This window comes from Macaca mulatta, chromosome 1 (assembly GCF_049350105.2).
Source record: "Macaca mulatta isolate MMU2019108-1 chromosome 1, T2T-MMU8v2.0, whole genome shotgun sequence".
Taxonomy (NCBI): Eukaryota; Metazoa; Chordata; class Mammalia; order Primates; family Cercopithecidae; genus Macaca; species Macaca mulatta.
The window spans coordinates 224105526-224127236 of NC_133406.1; the positions used below are offsets into that span (position 1 = coordinate 224105526).

The 21711-nt window shown below is 46.6% G+C and overlaps 1 protein-coding gene and 2 non-coding genes across 11 annotated transcripts in view; all 3 read right to left on the reverse strand.

Moving 5' to 3' along the window:
- CROCC (ciliary rootlet coiled-coil, rootletin) overlaps window positions 1–19308 on the reverse strand; it is a 78331-nt gene extending 59023 nt beyond the window's left edge. For 3 of the 9 annotated variants that reach the window (XM_077972580.1, XM_077972558.1, XM_077972550.1), the window contains exon 1: window positions 1–7553. Coding sequence is in view for 4 of the 9 variants with exons in the window: in XM_077972533.1 (XP_077828659.1) it covers window positions 7680–7767 (88 nt within the window). In the remaining 5 variants the exon portion in view is untranslated. Of the gene's footprint in view, window positions 7554–7679; window positions 8399–18808 lie in introns of those variants that run through there. The other 6 variants (XM_077972563.1, XM_077972545.1, XM_077972533.1 and 3 more) reach the window with 5 other exon arrangements.
- LOC114674664 (U1 spliceosomal RNA) lies at window positions 7392–7555 on the reverse strand. The gene has a single exon (XR_003725786.2). It is a non-coding gene; the product is annotated as a U1 spliceosomal RNA (small nuclear RNA).
- LOC114674656 (U1 spliceosomal RNA) lies at window positions 18521–18684 on the reverse strand. Its single transcript, XR_003725779.2, has one exon. It is a non-coding gene; the product is annotated as a U1 spliceosomal RNA (small nuclear RNA).
- Window positions 19309–21711: the final 2403 nt, after the last annotated feature.

Genomic DNA, 21711 nt, shown 5'->3' on the forward strand with positions numbered 1-21711 from the left:
CTTCGCGCGCCTTCGCCGCAGCCGCTGCTGCCGAGGCCAAGCGGGCCGGACCGGGCAGGGGGAACTGGGGGCGGAGCCTGCTCCGCGCGGGAGTGGGGCGGAGGCGGGGGCGGGGCCGGGAGCCGGGAGCCGGGAGCCGCGCGCCGCGGGGCTTACAGAGGCCGGCCTGGGCGGACACGCCTACTGCGCCCTCCGGCTTGCTGCTTCGCACCGCCGGGCAAGCCAGGCGCCTCCTGCACGCACGAACGAGGATTTCAGGCGAACGAAGCACGACCCCCAAGGCCTCGCAGTTGCAAGCACAGTGCGGGATCGAAACCCCCACCCGGCTGCAGAGTCCCCCTGCAGTCTCGCCCGGCCTTAAAGGCCTGAAACTCCTGAGCACTGACCCTTCGCCCAGCCAGACGGAGGGGACATTTCATGCTAGCCCCGTCACAGCCCCCAGCGACGATCCCGAGGCTTCGGTGATTTGACCCGTCGGAGAGAATGCCTTTGTTTTGCTAACTGAGGTACAGCCCTGAGGAAGGCACTCTGGCCTCAGTTTGTTCGCAAGACTCAACCTGCAAGCGCTTGTCTCGTGTCCTTTCCACTGTATGTTCGTTCCACCCCCTCACTGGACTTCGACCTCCTTCTGTTATTGAAGGCATTGGATGAAATTCTTCTTTTTTTTTTTTTTTTTTTTTTTTGAGGGAGTCTCGCTCTTATTGCCCAGGCTGGAGTGCAGTGGTGTGATCTCGGCTCACTGCAACCTCTGCCTTCGGGGTTCGAGAAATTCTCCTGCCTCAGCCTCCTGAGTAGTTGGGACTACAGGCGCCCGCCGCCATGCCCGGCTAGTTTTTGTATTTTTAGTAGAGTGGTTCACCATATTGGCCAGGCTGGTCTCGAACTCTTGTCCTCGCGATCCAGCCACCTCGGCTTCTCAAAGTACTGGGATTACAGGCATGAGCCAGCGCACCCGGCCAAGATCATTCATTTTCAAAAGGAGAGGCAGCTCTGAATCTCCAGGGCTAAAAGAGGGATGTGTTTGGTTTGAAAAGGCATATTTAATTTAATGATTTTGTGTTTTTTCCAAACACAAAGAAAGAACGGCCAGCAGGCCCGCGGCTGATGGTTGGGTTCCATGTTTCCTGCGTGGTAAGGAGGGAAGCAGTGGAACTTTCATCTTTGTCAAAGAGGAATCTGTTTGTAACATCTGAAAAACTGCACTAAAGGCTGCCAGTGTGTCCTTTGGGCTCTGAAACCCAGCCCAGTGCAAGCAAGGCTGTGGCCTGGACCAGGACCCTGCTGCAGGGAGGCACATACTTACCTCCTTGGCGGGGCCTCCAGCTCCCCTGTCTGTGAGGAGCTTAGGTTCCCTGCTGTGCTGACTCCTTGGCTCTGCTCAGCTCAGCCTGACCGGGCTACGGTCCTTTGAATCCCCAGGGCTGCCACCCACCGGTCACCCTGTCCTGTCACCAGGTGGTGACTGGCCCAGTGACCCCCAGGACCACCCACCAGAAAAGAATCATGCCAGGTGCTCACCTGCTCACTGCAGAGGGTTCTAAATCCGCAACTGAGGTAACAGGGAAACAAGTAACTGATTGGAGTTACCACCCTGAGGTTGCTAAGGCCAAGTGCCTGCCAAATCCAGCGGCTAGGCTGGGGAGGATTCTGCCCGCCATCAGCAGAACCACATTCACCGGGAGGTGTAGAGGACAGTGCTCTGGTTAACTGGATTTGCTGGGCATCTGAAGGCTAACTTGCAGAGTCTTTCTTTTTTTTTTTTTTTTTTTTTTTTTTTTTTGAGACAGAGTCTTGCTCTGTCGCCCAGGCTGGAGTGCAGTGGCCGGATCTCGGCTCACTGCAAGCTCCGCCTCCCGGGTTTACGCCATTCTCCTGCCTCAGCCTCCCGAGTAGCTGGGACTACAGGCGCCCGCCACCTCGCCCGGCTAGTTTTTTGTATTTTTTAGTAGAGACGGGGTTTCACTGTGTTAGCCAGGATGGTCTCGATCTCCTGACCTCGTGATCCGCCCATCTCGGCCTCCCAAAGTGCTGGGATTACAGGCTTGAGCCACCGCGCCCGGCCTATAATACTCTTTAATTCACGTTTCGGTGAAGCGGTATGCACAACGGTAGGCTCCCCTCTTCCTGTGGGTTTGGGTTTTACCTCGAAAGGGGCTGTCAGAACAGAAGTTTCAGGGAAGGGGCCAGAGCCCAGGGAACTTTCCTCAGGTGATGGTGATGGAAGAAACGGCACGGCACGACAAGAAGGCTCAGAGTCTTACTCTGTCACCCCCCAGGCTGGAGTGCAGTGGCACGATCTTGGCTCACTGCAACTTCTGTCTCCCGGGTTCAAGCAATTCTCCTGCCTCAGCCTCCGGAGTAGCTGGGACTACAGGCATGCGCCACCATGCCCGGCTAATTTTTGTATTTTTAGTACAGACAGGGTTTCACCATGTTGTCCAGGCTGGTCTCAAACTCCTGACCTCAGGCTCCCAAAGTGCTGGGATTACAGGCGTGAGCCACCACACCCAGTTTAACCAAGAGTATTAAACCATTCTAATTTGTCAAAAGAGTCACACTGATTTTTTTAAAAATAACATAATGGGCCAGATGTGGTGGCTCACGCCTGTAATCCCAGCACTTTGGGAAGCCGTAGCGTGCAGATCACGAGGTCAGGAGTTTTATTTTTATTTTTTATTTTTATTTTATTATTTTTTTTTTTTGAGACGGAGTCTCGCTGTGTCGCCCAGGCTGGAGTGCAGTGGCCGGATCTCAGCTCACTGCAAGCTCTTCCTCCCGGGTTTTTACGCCATTCTCCTGCCTCAGCCTCCCGAGTAGCTGGGACTACAGGCGCCCGCCACCTCGCCCGGCTAGTTTTTTTTTTTTTTTGTATTTTTTAGTAGAGACGGGGTTTCACCGTGTTAGCCAGGATGGTCTCGAACTCCTGACCTCGTGATCCGCCCGTCTCGGCCTCCCAAAGTGCTGGGATTACAGGCTTGAGCCACCACGCCCGGCCGGTCAGGAGTTTTAGACCAGCCTGACCAACATGGTGAAACCCCGTGTCTACTAAAACTACAAAACTCAGCCGGGCGTGGTGGTGTGTGCCTGTAATCCCAGCAACTCAGGAGATTAAGGCAGGAGAATCACTTGAACCCAGGAGGCAGAGTTTGCAGTGAGCCGAGATTGCAACACTGCACTCCAGCCTAGGCGACAGAGTGAGACTCTGTCTCAAAATAAATAAATAAATAAAATAAAATAAAATAAATAATAATAACGTAATGAGCTTTTCCATATCTTCATATATTATTTACATTATTTAAATTGTTCAAAACATGAAAGATTGCTCTCTGCTATCAACTTCATTTCATTTATTTTATTATACCAAACTATCAAGACCATTAATTTAATCTACAGCTAAATCTATTATTTTTTCATGTTAGAAATTCAACAAGAAAATGTGTTTCCCCAGTGAAACCTCCCATTTCAAGCAGAGCTTGCAGTGAGCTGAGATCACACCACTGCACTCCAGCCTGGGCTACAGAGCAAGACTCTGTGTCAAAAATAAACAAATAAATAAATAAGCATAAGTAGTAAAAAATGAAAATAAAAAATAAGACACAGGGTCTTGCTCTGTTATCTGGGCCAGAGTGCAGCAAGGGCAATTATAGCTGACGAACTTGGAACTTCTGGGCTCAGGCAACACTCGTGGCTCAGCTTGCCTTGTATTTTTTTAGAGATGAGGTCTTGCCCTGTTGCCCAGGTTGGTCTTCAACTGCTGGCCTAAAGCAATCCTTTCCACCTCAGCCTGTTTAGTTGCTGGGAGTACAGGTGCAAGAACATGCTGCCTAGCATTCTACTAAAACAATTTTCAACAAACTCTTAATTGTCTTTCATTTTCTTTTCTTTTTTCTCTTTCTTTTTCTTTCTTTTTTTTTTTTTTTTTGAGACGGAGTCTCACGCTGTTGCCCAGGCTGGAGTGCAGTGGCGCGATCTCGGCTCACTGCAAGCTCCGCCTCCCGGGTTCCCGCCATTCTCCTGCCTCAGCCTCCTGAGTAGCTGGGACTACAGGCGCCCACCACCGCGCCCGGCTAATTTTTTGTATTTTTAGTAGAGACGGGGTTTCACTGTGGTCTCGATCTCCTGACCTTGTGATCCGCCCGCCTCGGCCTCCCAAAGTGCTGGGATTACAGGCTTGAGCCACTGCGCCCGGCCTTTTTTTTTTTTTTTTTTTTTTAGACGGAGTCTCGCTCTGTCACCAGGCTGGAGTGCAGTGGCACGACTTGGCTCACTGCAACCTCTGCCTCCCAGGTTCAAGCAATTCTCCTGCCTCAGCCTCCCGAGTAGCTGCGACCACGCCCAGCTAATTTTGTATTTTTAGTAGAGACAGGGTTTCACCATATAGGCCAGGCTGGTCTCCAACTCCCGACCTCGTGATCCGCCCCCCTCAGCCTCTCAGAAAGTGCTGGGATTACAGGCGTGAGCCGCCATGCCCAGCTTGAGCCGGGAGTCTCACTCTGTCACTCAGGCTGGAGGGCAGTGGCACAAGCATAGTTCCCTGCAGCCTGCCTCAGTCTCCCTAGTAGCTGAGATTAGAGTCATGCATCATCATGCCCTGCCAACTTAAAAAATTTAGCTAATACTTAAAAATTTGTAGAGACAGGGGTTTCACTCTGTTGCCCAGGCTGGTCTCCAACTCCTAACCTCAATTGATCCTCACTCCTCAGCCTCCTAAAGTGCTGGGATTGCAGATATGAGCCACCATACCTGGCTTAATTTTCTTATTTTAATTTTATATAAGTGATTATTATTGTTCCTAAAATAATTGGGGCAGTGACTCCTTTAACATTTTAGAGACCTAATCTGTCTATTCACTTCACCGAAAGAGTATGGCAATTTGTTTCATGAGAAAATATTCTATATTTATAAAGAAGGAAAATTACTTCCACCAAACTAGGGGGCATTCTCAAGAAACCAATTGTGCTAAGTAACATCACTTCAGGTGAAAAGAGAGGCAATGGTATCTATTAACAATGTTTATCAGTGAAGGAAATAAACTGAAAACATGAACATCATTAGCTCCTTGGAGGGCCTTCATTGCTGAAAATCTGAGTAATATTGTGATACCATTTTGAGTCGGGCAGGACATTCTCTTTCTAGGGCATGTAACAGTGGGTGAATAATTTCTTTTCATTCATTTTCATTAAGGACTGAACTTCCTTAATGTTCTGGAGATTATTAAATTTGATTTGTATAGTTGTGAAAAGTGCTGATTCCATTGCTTGTATGTGATCATATAAATCTTTTCTCTCCTTTCTGTAGTGTGGTTTAAACTTAATCCTTAAAGAACATGTATTTGAATTTTTCAGCTGGTTAGAAACCTGAATACACCAATCAAAGAGAACTGCTCCTTACATGCTACAGATTTAGTTTCCTTCCTGTACTAAGATGTCTTTTAGATATAGTAAATTTGTTCAAGCCAAGAGCTCCTTTGGAAGAAAGCTGGGTGGGAGGGGGGACATTGAGTAGTAACATCACTCTTGTAATAGAGATGCCACTCTTGCAGATATTGACAACTATTGGACCCATAATATTTTTACCAAACATTGGAAAGACAAGATCTGAACAACTTATCATTGCTGCAGTCTCAAGTATCAGGAAGTACCATTATTCTCAGGACAATAACCAGACAATAAAAAAGACTCACAGACCAGATTAGCTGTCATGGTCAACAGGGACAAGGGTCAACGCGACCCAACAGAGATTGTCCCCAGAAATTCACTTCATAACCTCAAAACCAAAAACCCACACTGATGGCAAAAAAATAATGATGCAACAATGTGTGTGTGTGAGACAGAGTCCTGTCCTATAGTCGTACTTAGTGGGTAAAAGCCAAAGAGCTCAATTTCTGCTCATGATACTTAATAGAACATGGGGAACAAGAGCCAATAGCTCAATGGGTTCAGATCTGCACCAAGTGCCTGTTGGATGCAGGATTGTACTGTCTCCAATAATGTGTCTCAGATGGACTAATTCTTTTTCCTTTTTTTTTTTTTTTTTAGACAGAGTCTTGCTCTGTCACCCAGACTGGGGTGCAATGACGCGATCTCAGCTCACTGCAACCTCCGCCTCCCGGGTTCAAGGGATTCTCCTGCCTCAGCCTCCTGAGTAGTTGGGATTACAGACACAGACCATCACGCCCGGCTATTCTTTTTTTTTTTTTTTTTTTTAATGCATTTTTAGTAGAGACGGAGTTTCACCATGTTGGTCAGGTTGATCTCGAACTCCTGACCTCAGTTGATCAGAAGTAGGTGAGGTCAGAAAACATACCCTGGGAGAAGCCGGCACAATGCTCAGAACCACCATCGCTAGCCCTGGGGTTTTCTTCTGTAGTGGAATTCATGTAGTGCAGGGACAAAACCAATCAGATACTTCTGGGAGTTAAAAAGAGATGCATTTACAGTGCAATTTGAGAAGGGGTATTAAGGAATTTGCCAGGGTACTGACCCGTGTCAGGTGTACACCGCAGGTTGAGAGAGGGCTAAATAGTTTCTGCCCATGAAGGTGATAAGCGAGGGCCTGAAGAAAGAGGGACGGGGGAGGACACTGGCACCAGAAATAGGAAAGGGCTGCTTGGAGGTGGGAAGGATGGGTCGGGGTGCTATCTAGAAAGTTGCCTGGCAATGGATGTAGGATGTGTAAGCGAGACCTCAAACAAGAAGCTGTCGCTTAAATAAAGTCTGAAGAAAGACAAGATACGTAAACGGCAGGAGATAGGAGGAAACTGGACCCGGCTCCACATAAAACTTCCCGCCTTATACTTCAGGGAGGATCGCAGCGCATTTCGGCCAAGACAGGTTCTGACCTGCGGGCCTGGATGAATATGGGCTAAGGCAGCTGGGCACCGGCAGAGCCGTTCCCCTACGCAAAGTAAGCGTGTTATGTCTACAACCCAACGGGGACAGTAGAGCCCCAAAGGCCTTGCTTTCTTCCCAAAGAACAGCCCCCGTCTACGTAGTTTCTACCTGGCTCTAGGAGGTGAGAACACATTCCCCGATAGCACAGAAATCCTACAAACGCGTGTGGGAGCTGCCGTTAGAAACAGAGACTGTGTAAAAAGTGACTGGGGGTTAGAAAAACACAGAGAATGAGAATCCAAGAGACTGGAGACTTTGGACCAATCTCTGCAAAGAGCTGGTCCTTAGAAAGGAAAGAGCTGTGCGGCCCTCACTCAAGTTAGCTTGTGTTACAACCGCTGACGCTCCTATCACTTCTGGTAGAGAAGCGACATGTTATTTCCTATTCCCAAGTCATCCACTGTTAAAACTACACTTGCAAAGCTACCCCAAACTACCAACCAGCAAACGAAAAAAATAACCCTTACTGTACAGTCTATTCTTTAAACACAAAAAGCCAGGGAAAAAGCGCGAACGCAGTCCCCCACTACCACAAATTATGCAGTCGAGTTTCCCACATTTGGGGAAATCGCAGGGGTCAGCACATCCGGAGTGCAATGAATAAGCCTCGCCCTGGGAAAACCACCTTCGTGATCATGGTATCTCCCCTGCCAGGTAAGTATGAGTTCCTACACCTCTGCCCCGCCACAGCCTCATACGCCTCACTCTTTACACTCACGGTCACTTGCCACGCGCACTCCCGAGCCCTTCTAGCCCTGACACACAGCTGGGCTTCTCAAGTCCTACCAACGGTCCTGAACCCGCTCCACAGCATGGAAACTCCTTCGTGCCGAAGCAGCAGGTGGCGAAGAAGCAGCCCTTTGCGCTGCCTCATCTACATAGAAGTCGCCTTATCCGTGATGTCAGCGACAGTGCCCTGCCCAGTCCCCGTCTGCCTTTCTGCCACTCAGCCGCCCAATCCGCTGCAGGAGCGGCCAGGGGGAAGTGACGTCTGCCTCTCCCTTTTTCCCTCCCGCCCCGGCATCTGTTCTCTCCCAAAGAAGCAGGTCCGTAGCCTGTGTTGCGGAGCAACCTTTCCGCGGCCAGATGGATCCTGGGCACCCTTCTTCAAATAATGGCTTTTAATTCGCAAAAAACTCCTGTGCGGAACGTTTAGGATTACAAAAGAAACCGGTTCTCTTCACATCCTTATCCTTGTGATGTAGCATTCCGCTTGAAATTGGAAGCCGTTTAATATCAGAGAGAAACAGTATTTATGAAAGTAAAGAGGCAGGTCGGATGACTGCAAACCAGCCTTCCTTACTGGTTTTATCACTGGTAATGTTATAAAGACAGTTGTCCAGTTTCATGAATCTTGTTGCTTGTTTTCCAAATTCAGGATTGTAGAAAACTGTGCTGCCCCAGAAGAGATGGTTGGACACTCTCAAGCGTGGTGTTGGACTTTGTCATCTCTTGGGCAGCCATCTCCAGACCTTAGCCCTTACCTTGTGTTAGTTTTTTATATTCTGCAAAGACAAAACCAAAATAATCCAAATTTGACACAACTACCCGGGATACATCTTATTTGAGATGTTTAACAAATGCCTGGATCATCTTTTCTTACATATTACGCAGCAAACACTGTGAAGTAAGCAAAGTTGGAATGGCCAAGTCAAAGACTATTTGAATATTTACAAGTAGATTTCAAACAGGAGTAATACAGGGTGGTCACAGGATAACAAATTCTAGGCAGTAGATTTAGATGACTTAAGGCTGTGGGCTCATAAAAGGCTGGAAAACCAGGGTGTGGACCAAGCTGGCTGAGACTGACTGGACCCAATGTGGTGCTGGATTGGACGGAAGTTTTACCTAGACCGTCATTATATGCTCATTAACATACTAAATCACACACCCACCAGTGCCATGTCGGCTCTGAGACCATTATTTGATGTAAAAATGGATGGCACCAGATTTCCGAGAAATCTCCACCTTTACCCGGGAATTTTCATGAATATTCCACTCCTTGGTTGAAGAAACCCATCAAGATGAAACCCCACAACCTATTGTTCTCTCTCCGATATACCCAAATTCCCCTTTCTTGAGTGTGTACTTTTTGCTTTGCAATAAATCTCTTCTTTCACTATTTGCTGACTCATCCTTCACTTCATTCTTGAGGTGGTGTCAAGAGCCTGGACACCACAGCTGGGGTCGAGATTCCCCCAGTGTCTGGGGACCTCCCGCATCCCACCAGTATCAGATTCTATTCCATTGCTCAAATCACAAAACATGGAGTGGAGAGTTCTCCTTGGAGATCATAAAGTAAAGATTCTGTGGCATGGTGACCAGTTAGGCCACTGGAAGGCATGGCAAAATATTAAAAATGAGGGATTATGTGACCGTGTAGTAACTGCTGAATGCTAAATACTTGATCCAGGCCCCATTCCCTGGAGATTGACAGGGAGACACATTGTCCAGGCAGTAGTGGAGAAATACTTTCTGGGTATCTGACCAGCCTTTGTGGAAAGAACTGGCACCATCCTGCAGATGTAACCGCCTGATGGGTTCTTCCTGCCTAATGTACACACAATATCAATTCATGGAGACCATGGCATTGCAGTAAAGAGTTTCATTGACACAGGCCAGCCACGACATGTGGGAGAGAGAGTTGTTACCCAAATCAATCTCACTGAAGGCTTGGAGGTAATGGGTTTTTCAGATAGTTTGGTGGGGAGGGAGCTAGGGCTTAGGCGGTGCTGATTGTTGGGGATGAAATCACAGGGACGTGGAAAATGGCCCTCCTGCATTCAGTCAGCTTCTGGGTGGGGGCTAAGGGACTGGTTGATTTTCAGGCCAAATGGTGCCATCCAGTAGTCAGAAATGCAAAAGCCTGAAAAGACAACTCAAGAGGCCAATCTTAGGTTCTACAATAGTGATGTTCTTCACAGCAGTAATTGGGGAAGCTGCAAATCTTGCGACCTCTGGAATAATGGCTGGTAATTATTTAACGAGGCATACATCTTAGTAGAATTCACACCTCTTTCATCCTTCTAACTTGGTGGCCTTTCATGAGTTTTACAGAGGTAATTTAGTTTTGGGGAAGGTTATCATTTACACCAACCTTTTTGACTGTCCCCAACCTTTTTGGCACCAGGGACTGGTTTCACAGAAGACAGTTTTTTCATGGAAGGGGGTGGTGGATGGTTTCCGGATGAAACTGTCCCACCTTAGGTCATCAGGCATTAGTCACAGTCTCATAAGGAGTGTGCAATCTGGATCCCTCACATGCGCAGTTCCCAATAGGGTCCGAGCTCCGATGAGCATCTAATGCTGATGCAGATCTGACAAGAGGCGGAGCTCAGGTGGTAATGCTTGAAGGCCTGCAGCTCACCTCCTGCTGTTCGGCTGGGTTCCTAACAGGCCATGGACCAGTACCTGTCCTGCGGCCCTGGGGGTTGGAGACTGCTGATTTAAACTATAAACTCAATTTTTCCCAAAGACAGCTTGGGAGAAATTGCACAGGAGTAAGCAAAGCCAGCTAACCTGTGAGGCTAGAACCAAGATGGGGCCAGCCATGTCAGCTTTCTCTTACTGTCATAATTTTGCAAAGGTAGTTTTTGAGGGACTACACTGGACACTTGTTAAAAACATGAGACAGATTTTATTGTATGTGCTACAATAGGCAAGATAGACCACCAAAGAACTGAGCTCAACCTGAAATACAGCAGGAGGAGTTGAATATTATAGCCAACTGGCAAGATAAGAAAGTCAGTGGATGGAAAATTACTAAGAGGAACTTGATTAGCTATCAAAAGTGGTTGGGAGGACTCCTGCTAAACTAGACTCAACAGTATTCTTTTCTAAAACTGGACTTGGCAGGCCAAGAACTAACAGAGAAAAGGGCTCAGAGGAAACTACTAAGGTGTGGTGAAAGATGGAGTCCTTGTCAACTCTACACGGAAGCTTCTGCAAATAAACAAAGACCAACCAAATGGAAAAAAGCAAAGGCAATTTATTCTGAGCTTGCTATAGCAGGGAGTCAGTCACTGTGACTTGTGTTTTGGCAGAGACTTGAAGGCAGTCAGGAGGGTGGGAAAGCTTTTTAAAAAGAAAGGCTTCAGGTACGCTTGGACTGGAGGCTGTCAGCATGGTGAAGCTGTAGATAGATGAAGGAAATCAAAATATTTTACCCCAGAATGTATTTCTTTGGCATATTTTAAGATGGCTGTCAGAGAGCCAGCAAACAGGATTAACTCTGCAAAACTGTCTTTTGTAGGGGAAATTTACACCTGCAGAGAATCTTCATTAATCCAGCCTTACCTTGTCAGGATTGAGAAATAAAAATAAGCCCTAGGCCCTACAACCAACTGAACGGACTTTTTATAGAGAAGGTTCTACTGCATGGGGAATATTTATATATATGCAACAAAAGGTATTTGCCACCACACATACATCTCCCTGCTCCGCTAAATATATCATCTAAAGTCATGTGATTGTCTAGTACAACCTTAGCCAGTGAATAAATAGCTTTTTATTGAGCTGCAAAAGAGGCCGCAGTTTCATCAGCAATGTATTTCTTTCTTTTTCTTTCACAGACAGTGTCTGGCCCTGTGGCCCAGACTGGAGAGCAGTGGCACCATCATAGCTCACTGCAGCCTCGAACTCCTGGACTTAAGTGATCCTCTTGCCTCAACCCCCGAGTCACTGGGATTACAGGCCAGAGCCACCATGCCTGGTTTTCATCAGCAATGTTTCCTGAAGTTACAGAAAGATTTGTAATCCTGGGAGGAAACACTCCCTTGAAGCAAAGGTGTTCACTCCCCAAAAATGCAAGGAGCTATCTTCTTGATAGCCAGGCAGATAATTCTCAGGTTTTGCCCCACAGAATCTCTATCTAAAATAGCACAGTGGTCATGCCTAGTGAAAAGTTTGAGGGAAGTCGCCCAATGTTGGGTTTCTTCAGAGCTATATATATACATCCTAAAGGACACTGTCCCTTCATCATTCCATGCTGTTAGACATTTATAGGGCCATGGATGGTGATCTCCTACAGACTAAAATAAATGCTGTTGCAGAACAGGTAAGTGTACTACAATTTGAGTACATCAGCTTTTGGGCATTTTAAACCATGGGTCAGACATGTTAGAGCGAGAGGGCAGGTTGATAGCAAGAGGGAGTGTTTTAGCAAGAAGGGGTGTTTTAATTTTCTAATAGCAAAGTGATGTTTGCCACTGTCATTTCAGAGTGAGGGGATAATTTGTTGTTGTTTGGTTTTGTGGATTTTTTCATTTGTTTGTTTGTTTTTGAGACAAGGTCTCATTGTCACCCAGGCTGGACTGCAGTGGCATGATCAGGATTTACTTCTGCCTTGACCTCATGAATTCAAGCAAACCTCCTTACTAATCCTCCCGAGTATCTGGGACTACAGGCACGTCACATCATACCCTGGGGTGTGAACTGGGATTTGATGTTTTCAGTCGGCTCCCTAATGGAATAGGTTCCCTTACTATTCTAGAATACAGATTGTCTTCATGATTATCATTCTCATGTACGTTATATTTCTACTACTCTGCTAATTTTTTCTTCTTTCTTTTGTTCTTTTTGAGACAGAGTCTCCCTCTGTCACCCAGGCTGTATTACAATGGCAGGATCTCAGCTAACTGCAACCTCCGCCTCCCAGGTTCAAGTGATTCTTTTGATTCAGCCTCCTGAGTAGCCACCTGGCTAATTTTTGTATTTTTAGTCCAGACAGGGTTTCACCATGTTGGCAGGCTGGTCTCGAACTCATGACCTCAAGTGTTCCACTCGACTCGGCCTCCCAAAGTGCTGGGATTACAGGCATGAGCTACCATGCCTGGCTCTCAAACCATTTTAAGTAAGCAAAGACAGATTTGTCTGGCTTTTTAGTACATTGCTGAATTATCCTCCAATTTGCATTTTTAGGAAGGACCTGGGGAATGGCAACATATTTGGCTAAAATGTGAACATTTCATGTTCTGCTTCAGTCTCTGTTTTTTTTTTTTGTTTTTTTTTTTGAGATGGAGTCTCGCTCCTCGCCCAGGCTGGAGTACAGTAGCGCGATCTCAGCTCACTGCAAGCTCCGCCTGCCGGGTTCACGCCATTCTCCTGCCTCAGCCTCCCGAGTATGGAACTATAGGCGGCCGTCACCACGCCCGGCTAATTTTTTGTAGTTTTAGTAGAGACGGGGTTTCACCGTGCTCGCCAGGATGGTCTCGATCTCTTGACCTCGTGATCCGCCCTCCTCAGCCTCCCTAAAGTGCTGGGATTACAGGCGTGAGCCACTGCGCCCAGTCCTGCTTCAGTCTCTTTGAAAATCCTTCCAATTTGCCTTTTGCAACCAGTTAGTGGCCTTGCCTTCTTCACCAGCATGGGAATTAATTGATAAGGTCAGAATATTTGGGCTCAAAGGTTTCAACAGTTAAGTCAAATTTTCTGCCGAAGCCTGGAGGATCTTGGAGCCCGCTTTAGAAACAGAAGAGTGAAATGTATTTACATTTAGATCAGGGAAGTCCTTTGTAATATTCTTAATTCACGTTTTGGTGAAGCGGTATGCACAATGGTAGGCTCCCCTCTTCCTGTGGTTTTTTGTACTTTTTTTTTTTTTTTTTTTGAGACAGAGTCTTACTCTGTCACCCCCCAGGCTGGAGTGCAGTGGCACGATCTTCCTCACTGCAACCTCTGCCTCCCGGTTCAAGCGATTCTCCTGCCTCAGCCTTCTAAGTAGCTGGGATTACAGGAGTCTGCCACCATGCTCGGCTAATTTTTGTAGTTTTAGTAAGGACAGGGTTTCACCATGTTGACCAGGCTGGTCTCGAACTCCTGACCTTGGGCTCCCAAAGTGCTGGGATTACAGGCATGTGCCACCACACCCAGCCTAACCAAGATTGTTAAACCATTCTAATTTGTCAAAAGAGTCACACTGACTTTTTACAAAATAATGTAATGGGCCAGGTGCGGTGGCTCACACCTGTAGTCCCAGCACTTTGGGAAGCTGTAGCAGGAGGATCACGAGGTCAGGAGTTCGAGACCAGTCTGACCAACAAGGTGAAACCGCATGTCTACTAAAAATACAAAAATTAGCCAGGCGTGGTGGTGTGTGCCTGTAATCCCAGCTTCTTAGGAGGCTGAGGCAGGAGAATCGCTGGAACCCGGGAGGCAGAAGTTGCAGTGAGCCGAGATTGCACCACTGCACTCCAGCCTAGGCAACAGAGTGAGACTCCATCTCAAAATATAAATAAATAAATAATATAAATAAATAAATAATAACGTAACGAACTTTTTCATATCTTTATATATTAAATATTTACATTATCTAAATTGTTCAAAAGAATCAAAAAATTCCTCTTTGCTATCAACTTCATTTCATTTGTTGTAACAAACTATCGAGACCATTAATTTAATCTACAGCTAACTCTATTATTTTTTCATGTTAGAAATTCAACAAGAAAATGTTTCCCTAATGAAACCTTCCATTTCAAGCATAAGTAGGCTGGGCGACGTGGCTCACACCTGTAATCTCAGCACTTTGGGAGGCCGAGACAGGTGCATCAGTGGAGGTTAGGAGTTTGAGACCAGCCTGGCTAACATGATGAAACCCCATCTCTACTAAAAATATAAAAATTAGCTGGGCGTGGTGGCGTGTGCCTTTAATCCCAGCTACTCTGGAGGCTGAGGCAGGCAATAGCTTCAACCTGGGAGGCAGAGCTTGCAGTGAGCTCAGATCGCACCACTGCACTCTAGCCTGGGCTACAGAGCAAAACGCTGTCTCAAAAACAAATAAATAAATAAGCATAAGTAGTAAAAAATATATATAAAATAAAAAATAAGGCACAGGGTCTTGCTCTGTTATCCAGGCTAGAGTGAAGCAGGGCAATCATAGCTGACCAAATTGGAACTTCTGGGCTCAGGAAATCCTCCTGGCTCAGCTTCACTTGTATTTTTTTAGAGACGACGTGTTGCCCTGTTGCCGAGGCTGGTCTCCAACTGCTGGCCTAAAGCAATCCTTCCGCCTCAGCATGTTGACTTGCTGGGAGTACAGATGCAAGACATGCAGCCTAGCATTCTACTAAAACAATTTTCAACAAATTCTTAATTGTCTTTCTTTTTCTTTTTCTTTCTTTTTTTTTTTGAGACGGAGTCTCGCTCTGTCGCCCAGGCTGGAGTGCAGTGGCACGACTTGGCTCACTGAACCTCTGCCTCCCAGGTTCAAGCAATTATCCTGCCTCAGCCTCCCGAGTAGCTGAGATTACAGGCATGTGCCACCATACCCAGCTAATTTTGTATTTTTAGTAGAGACAGGGTTTCACCATATAGGCCAGGCTGGTCTCCAACTCCCGACCTCGTGATCCGCCCCCCTCAGCCTCTCAGAAAGTGCTGGGATTACAGGCGTGAGCCGCCATGCCCGGCTTGAGCCGGGAGTCTCACTCTGTCACTCAGGCTGGAGGGCAGTGGCACAAGCATAGTTCCCTGCAGCCTGCCTCAGTCTCCCTAGTAGCTGAGATTAGAGTCATGCATCATCATGCCCTGCCAACTTTAAAAATTTAGCTAATACTTAAAAATTTGTAGAGACAGGGGTTTCACTCTGTTGCCAGGCTGGTCTCCAACTCCTAACCTCAACTGATCCTCCCTCCTCAGCCTCCTAAAGTGCTGGGATTGCAGATACGAGCCACCATACCTGGCTTAATTTTCTTATTTTAATTTTATATAAGTGATTATTATTGTTCCTAAGATAATTGGGGCAGTGACTCCTTTAACATTTTAGAGACCTAATCTGTCTATTCACTTCACCGAAAGAGTATGGCAATTTGTTTCATGAGAAAATATCCTATATTGGCCGGGCGCGGTGGCTCAAGCCTGTAATCCCAGCACTTTGGGAGGCCGAGACGGGCGGATCACGAGGTCAGGAGATCGAGACCATCCTGGCTAACATGGTGAAACCCCGTCTCTACTAAAAAAATACAAAAAACTAGCCGGGCGAGGTGGCGGGCACCTGTAGTCCCAGCTACTCGGGAGGCTGAGGCAGGAGAATGGTCTAAACCCGGGAGGCGGAGCTTGCAGTGAGCTGAGATCCGGCCACTGCACCCCAGCCTGGGCGACAGAGCAAGACTCTGTCTCAAAAAAAAAAAAAGAAAATATCCTATATTTATAAAGCAGGAAAATTACTTCCACCAAACTAGGGGGCATTCTCAAGAAACCAGTTGTGCTAAGTAACATCACTTCAGGTGAAAAGAGAGGCAATGGTATCTATTAACAATGTTTATCAGTGAAGGAAATAAACTGAAAAAATATGAACATCATTAGCTCCTTGGAGGGCCTTCATTGCTGAAAATCTGAGTAATATTGTGTTACCCTTTCGAGTTGGGCAGAACATTCTCTTTCTAGGGCATGTAACAGTGGGTGAATAATTTCTTTTCATTCATTTTCATTAAGGACTGAACTTCCTTAATGTTCTGGAGATTATTAAATTTGATTTGTATAGTTGTGAAAAGTGCTGATTCCATTGCTTGTATGTGATCATATAAATCTTTTCTCTCCTTTCTGTAGTGTGGTTTAAACTTAATCCTTAAAGGACATGTATTTGAATTTTTCAGCTGGTTAGAAACCTGAATACACCAATCAAAGAAAACTGCTCCTTACATGCTACAGATTTAGTTTCCTTCCTGTACTAAGATGTCTTTTAGATATAGTAAATTTGTTCAAGCCAAGAGCTCCTTTGGAAGAAAGTTGGGTGGGAGGGGGGACATTGAGTAGTAACATCACACTTGTAATAGAGATGCCACTCTTGCAGGTATTGACAACTATTGGACCCATAATATTTTTACCAAACATTGGAAAGACAAGATCTGAACAACTTATCATTGCTGCAGTCTCAAGTATCAGGAAATACCATTATTCTCAGGACAATAAAGGGGCAATAAAAAAGACTCACAGACCAGATTAGCTGTCATGGTCAACAGGGACAAGGGTCAACGCGACCCAACAGAGATTGTCCCCAGAAATTCATTTCATAACCTCAAAACCAAAAACCCACACTGATGGCAAAAAAATAATGATGCAACAATGTGTGTGTGTGAGACAGAGTCCTGTCCTATAGTCGTACTTAGTGGGTAAAAGCCAAAGAGCTCAATTTCTGCTCATGATACTTAATAGAACATGGGGAACAAGAGCCAATAGCTCAATGGGTTCAGATCTGCACCAAGTGCCTGTTGGATGCAGGATTGTACTGTCTCCAATAATGTGTCTCAGATGGACTAATTCTTTTTCCTTTTTTTTTTTTTTAGACAGAGTCTTGCTCTGTCACCCAGACTGGGGTACAATGACGCGATCTCAGCTCACTGCAACCTCCGCCTCCCGGGTTCAAGGGATTCTCCTGCCTCAGCCTCCTGAGTAGTTGGGATTACAGACACAGACCATCACGCCCGGCTGTCCTTTTTTTTTTTTTTTTTTTTTTTTAATGCATTTTTAGTAGAGACGGAGTTTCACCATGTTGGTCAGGTTGATCTCGAACTCCTGACCTCAGTTGATCAGAAGTAGGTGAGGTCAGAAAACATACCCTGGGAGAGGCCGGCACAATGCTCAGAACCACCATCGCTAGCCCTGGGGTTTTCTTCTGTAGTGGAATTCATGTAGTGCAGGGACAAAACCAATCAGATATTTCTGGGAGTTAAAAAGAGATGCATTTACAGTGCAATTTGAGAAGGGGTATTAAGGAATTTGCCAGGGTACTGACCCGTGTCAGGTGTACACCGCAGGTTGAGAGAGGGCTAAATAGTTTCTGCCCATGAAGGTGATAAGCGAGGGCCTGAAGAAAGAGGGACACGGGAGGACACTGGCACCAGAAATAGGAAAGGGCTGCTTGGAGGTGGGAAGGATGGGTTGGGGTGCTATCTAGAAAGTTGCCTGGCAATGGATGTAGGATGTGTAAGCGAGACCTCAAACAAGAAGCTGTCGCTTAAATAAAGTCTGAAGAAAGACAAGATATGTAAACGGCAGGAGATAGTAGGAAACTGGACCCGGCTCCACATAAAACTTCCCGCCTTATACTTCAGGGAGGATCGCAGCGCATTTCGGCCAAGACAGGTTCTGACCTGCGGGCCTGGATGAATATGGGCTAGGGCAGCTGGGCACCGGCAGAGCCGTTCCCCTACGCAAAGTAAGCGTGTTATGTCTACAACCCAACGGGGACAGTAGAGCCCCAAAGGCCTTGCTTTCTTCCCAAAGAACAGCCCCCGTCTACGTAGTTTCTACCTGGCTCTAGGAGGTGAGAACACATTCCCCGATAGCACAGAAATCCTACAAACGCGTGTGGGAGCTGCCGTTAGAAACAGAGGCTGTGTAAAAAGTGACTGGGGGTTAGAAAAACAATGAGAACCCAAGAGACTGGAGACTTTGGACCAATCTCTGCAAAAAGCTGGTCCTTAGAAAGGAAAGAGCTGTGCGGCCCTCACTCAAGTTGGCTTGTGTTACAACCGCTGACGCTCCTATCACTTCTGGTAGAGAAGCGACATGTTATTTCCTATTCCCAAGTCATCCACTGTTAAAACTACACTTGCAAAGCTACCCCAAACTACAAACCAACAGACGAAAGAAATAATCCTTACTGTACAGTCTATTCTTTAAACACAAAAAGTCAGGTGAAAGCGCGAACGCAGTCCCCCACTACCACAAATTATGCAGTCGAGTTTCCCACATTTGGGGAAATCGCAGGGGTCAGCACATCCGGAGTGCAATGGATAAGCCTCGCCCTGGGAAAACCACCTTCGTGATCATGGTATCTCCCCTGCCAGGTAAGTATGAGTTCCTACACCTCTGCCCCGCCACAGCCTCATACGCCTCACCCTTTACACTCACGGTCACTTGCCACGCGCACTCCCGAGCCCTTCTAGCCCTGACACACAGCTGGGCTTCTCAAGTCCTACCAACGGTCCTGAACCCGCTCCACAGCATGGAAACTCCTTCGTGCCGAAGCAGCAGGTGGCGAAGAAGCAGCCCTTGCGCTGCCTCATCTACATAGAAGTCGCCTTATCCGTGATGTCAGCGACAGTGCCCTGCCCAGTCCCCGTCTGCCTTTCTGCCACTCAGCCGCCCAATCCGCTGCAGGAGCGGCCAGGGGGAAGTGACGTCTGCCTCTCCCTTTTTCCCTCCCGCCCCGGCATCTGTTCTCTCCCAAAGAAGCAGGTCCGTAGCCTGTGTTGCGGAGCAACCTTTCCGCGGCCAGATGGATCCTGGGCACCCTTCTTCAAATAATGGCTTTTAAATTCGCAAAAACTCCTGTGCGGAACGTTTAGGATTACAAAAGAAACCGGTTCTCTTCACATCCTTATCCTTGTGATGTAGCATTCCGCTTGAAATTGGAAGCCGTTTACTATCAGAGAGAAACAGTATTTATGAAAGTAAAGAGGCAGGTCGGATGACTGCAAACCAGCCTTCCTTACTGGTTTTATCACTGGTAATGTTATAAAGACAGTTGTCCAGTTTCATGAATCTTGTTGCTTGTTTTCCAAATTCAGGATTGTAGAAAACTGTGCTGCCCCAGAAGAGATGGTTGGACACTCTCAAGCGTGGTGTTGGACTTTGTCATCTCTTGGGCAGCCATCTCCAGACCTTAGCCCTTACCTTGTGTTAGTTTTTTATATTCTGCAAAGACAAAACCAAAATAATCCAAATTTGACACAACTACCCGGGATACATCTTATTTGAGATGTTTAACAAATGCCTGGATCATCTTTTCTTACATATTACGCAGCAAACACTGTGAAGTAAGCAAAGTTGGAATGGCCAAGTCAAAGACCATTTGAATATTTAGAAGTAGATTTGAGACAGGAATAATATAGGGTGGTCACAGGATAACAAATTTTAGGCAGTAGATTTACATGACTTGAGACTATGGGCTGATAAGACGCTGAAAAACCAGGGTGTGGACCAAGCTGGCTAAGACTGGACCCAATGTAGGGCTGGATTAGACGTAGGTTTTACCTAGGCCCTCATTATATGCTCATTAACATACTAAATCACGCACCTACCAGTGCCATGACGGTTCTGAGATCATTATTTGATGTAAAAATGGATTGCACCACAGTTCCGAGAAATTTCCACTTTTACCTGGGAATTTTCATGAATATTCCACTCCTTGGTTGAAGAAACCCATCAAGATGAAACCCCACAACCTATTGTTCTCTCTCCGGTATACCCAAATTCCCCTTTCTTGAGTGTGTACTTTTTGCTTTGCAATAAATCTCTTCTTTCACTATTTGCTGACTCATCCTTCACTTCATTCTTGAGGTGGTGTCAAGAGCCCGGACAACACAGCTGGGGTCGAGATTCCCCCAGTGTCTGGGGACCTCCCGCATCCCACCAGTATCAGATTCTATTCCATTGTTCAAATCACAAAACATGGAGTGGAGAGTTCTCCTTGGAGATCATAAAGTAAAGATTCTGTGGCATGGTGACCAGTTAGGCCACTGGAAGGCATGGCAAAATATTAAAAATGAGGGATTATATGACCGTGTAGTAACTGCTGAATGCTAAATACTTGATCCAGGCCCCATTCCCTGGAGATTGACAGGGAGACACATTGTCCAGGCAGTAGTGGAGAAATACTTTCTGGGTATCTGACCAGCCTTTGTGGAAAGAACTGGCACCATCCTGCAGATGTAACCGCCTGATGGGTTCTTCCTGCCTAATGTACACACAATATCAATTCATGGAGACCATGGCATTGCAGTAAAGAGTTTCATTGACACAGGCCAGCCACGACATGTGGGAGAGAGAGTTGTTACCCAAATCAATCTCACTGAAGGCTTGGAGGTAATAGGTTTTTCAGATAGTTTGGTGGGGAGGGGGCTAGGGCTTGGGCGGTGCTGATTGTTGGGGATGAAATCACAGGGACGTGGAAAATGGCCCTCCTGCATTCAGTCAGCTTCTGGGTGGGGGCTAAGGGACTGGTTGATTTTCAGGCCAAATGGTGCCATCCAGCAGTCAGAAATGCAAAAGCCTGAAAAGACAACTCAAGAGGCCAATCTTAGGTTCTACAATAGTGATGTTCTTCACAGCAGTAATTGGGGAAACTGCAAATCTTGCGACCTCTGGAATAATGGCTGGTAATTATTTAACGAGGCATACATCTTAGAATTTACGCCTCTTTCATCCTTCTAACTTGGTGGCCTTTCATGAGTTTTACAGAGGTAATTTAGTTTTGGGGAAGGTTATCATTTACACCAACCTTTTTGACTGTCCCCAACCTTTTTGGCACCAGGGACTGGTTTCACAGAAGACAGTTTTTTCATGGAAGGGGGTGGTGGATGGTTTCCGGATGAAACTGTCCCACCTTAGGTCATCAGGCATTAGTCACAGTCTCATAAGGAGTGTGCAATCTGGATCCCTCACATGTGCAGGTCCCAATAGGGTCCGAGCTCCGATGAGCATCTAATGCTGATGCAGATCTGACAAGAGGCGGAGCTCAGGTGGTAATGCTTGAAGGCCTGCAGCTCACCTCCTGCTGTTCGGCTGGGTTCCTAACAGGCCATGGACCAGTACCTGTCCTGTGGCCCTGGGGGTTGGAGACTGCTGATTTAAACTATAAACTCAATTTTTCCCAAAGACAGCTTGGGAGAAATTGCACAGGAGTAAGCAAAGCCAGCTAACCTGTGAGGCTAGAACCAAGATGGGGCCAGCCATGTCAGCTTTCTCTTACTGTCATAATTTTGCAAAGGTAGTTTTTGAGGGACTACACTGGACACTTGTTAAAAACATGAGACAGATTTTATTGTATGTACTACAATAGGCAAGATAGACCACCAGAGAACTGAGCTCAACCTGAAAT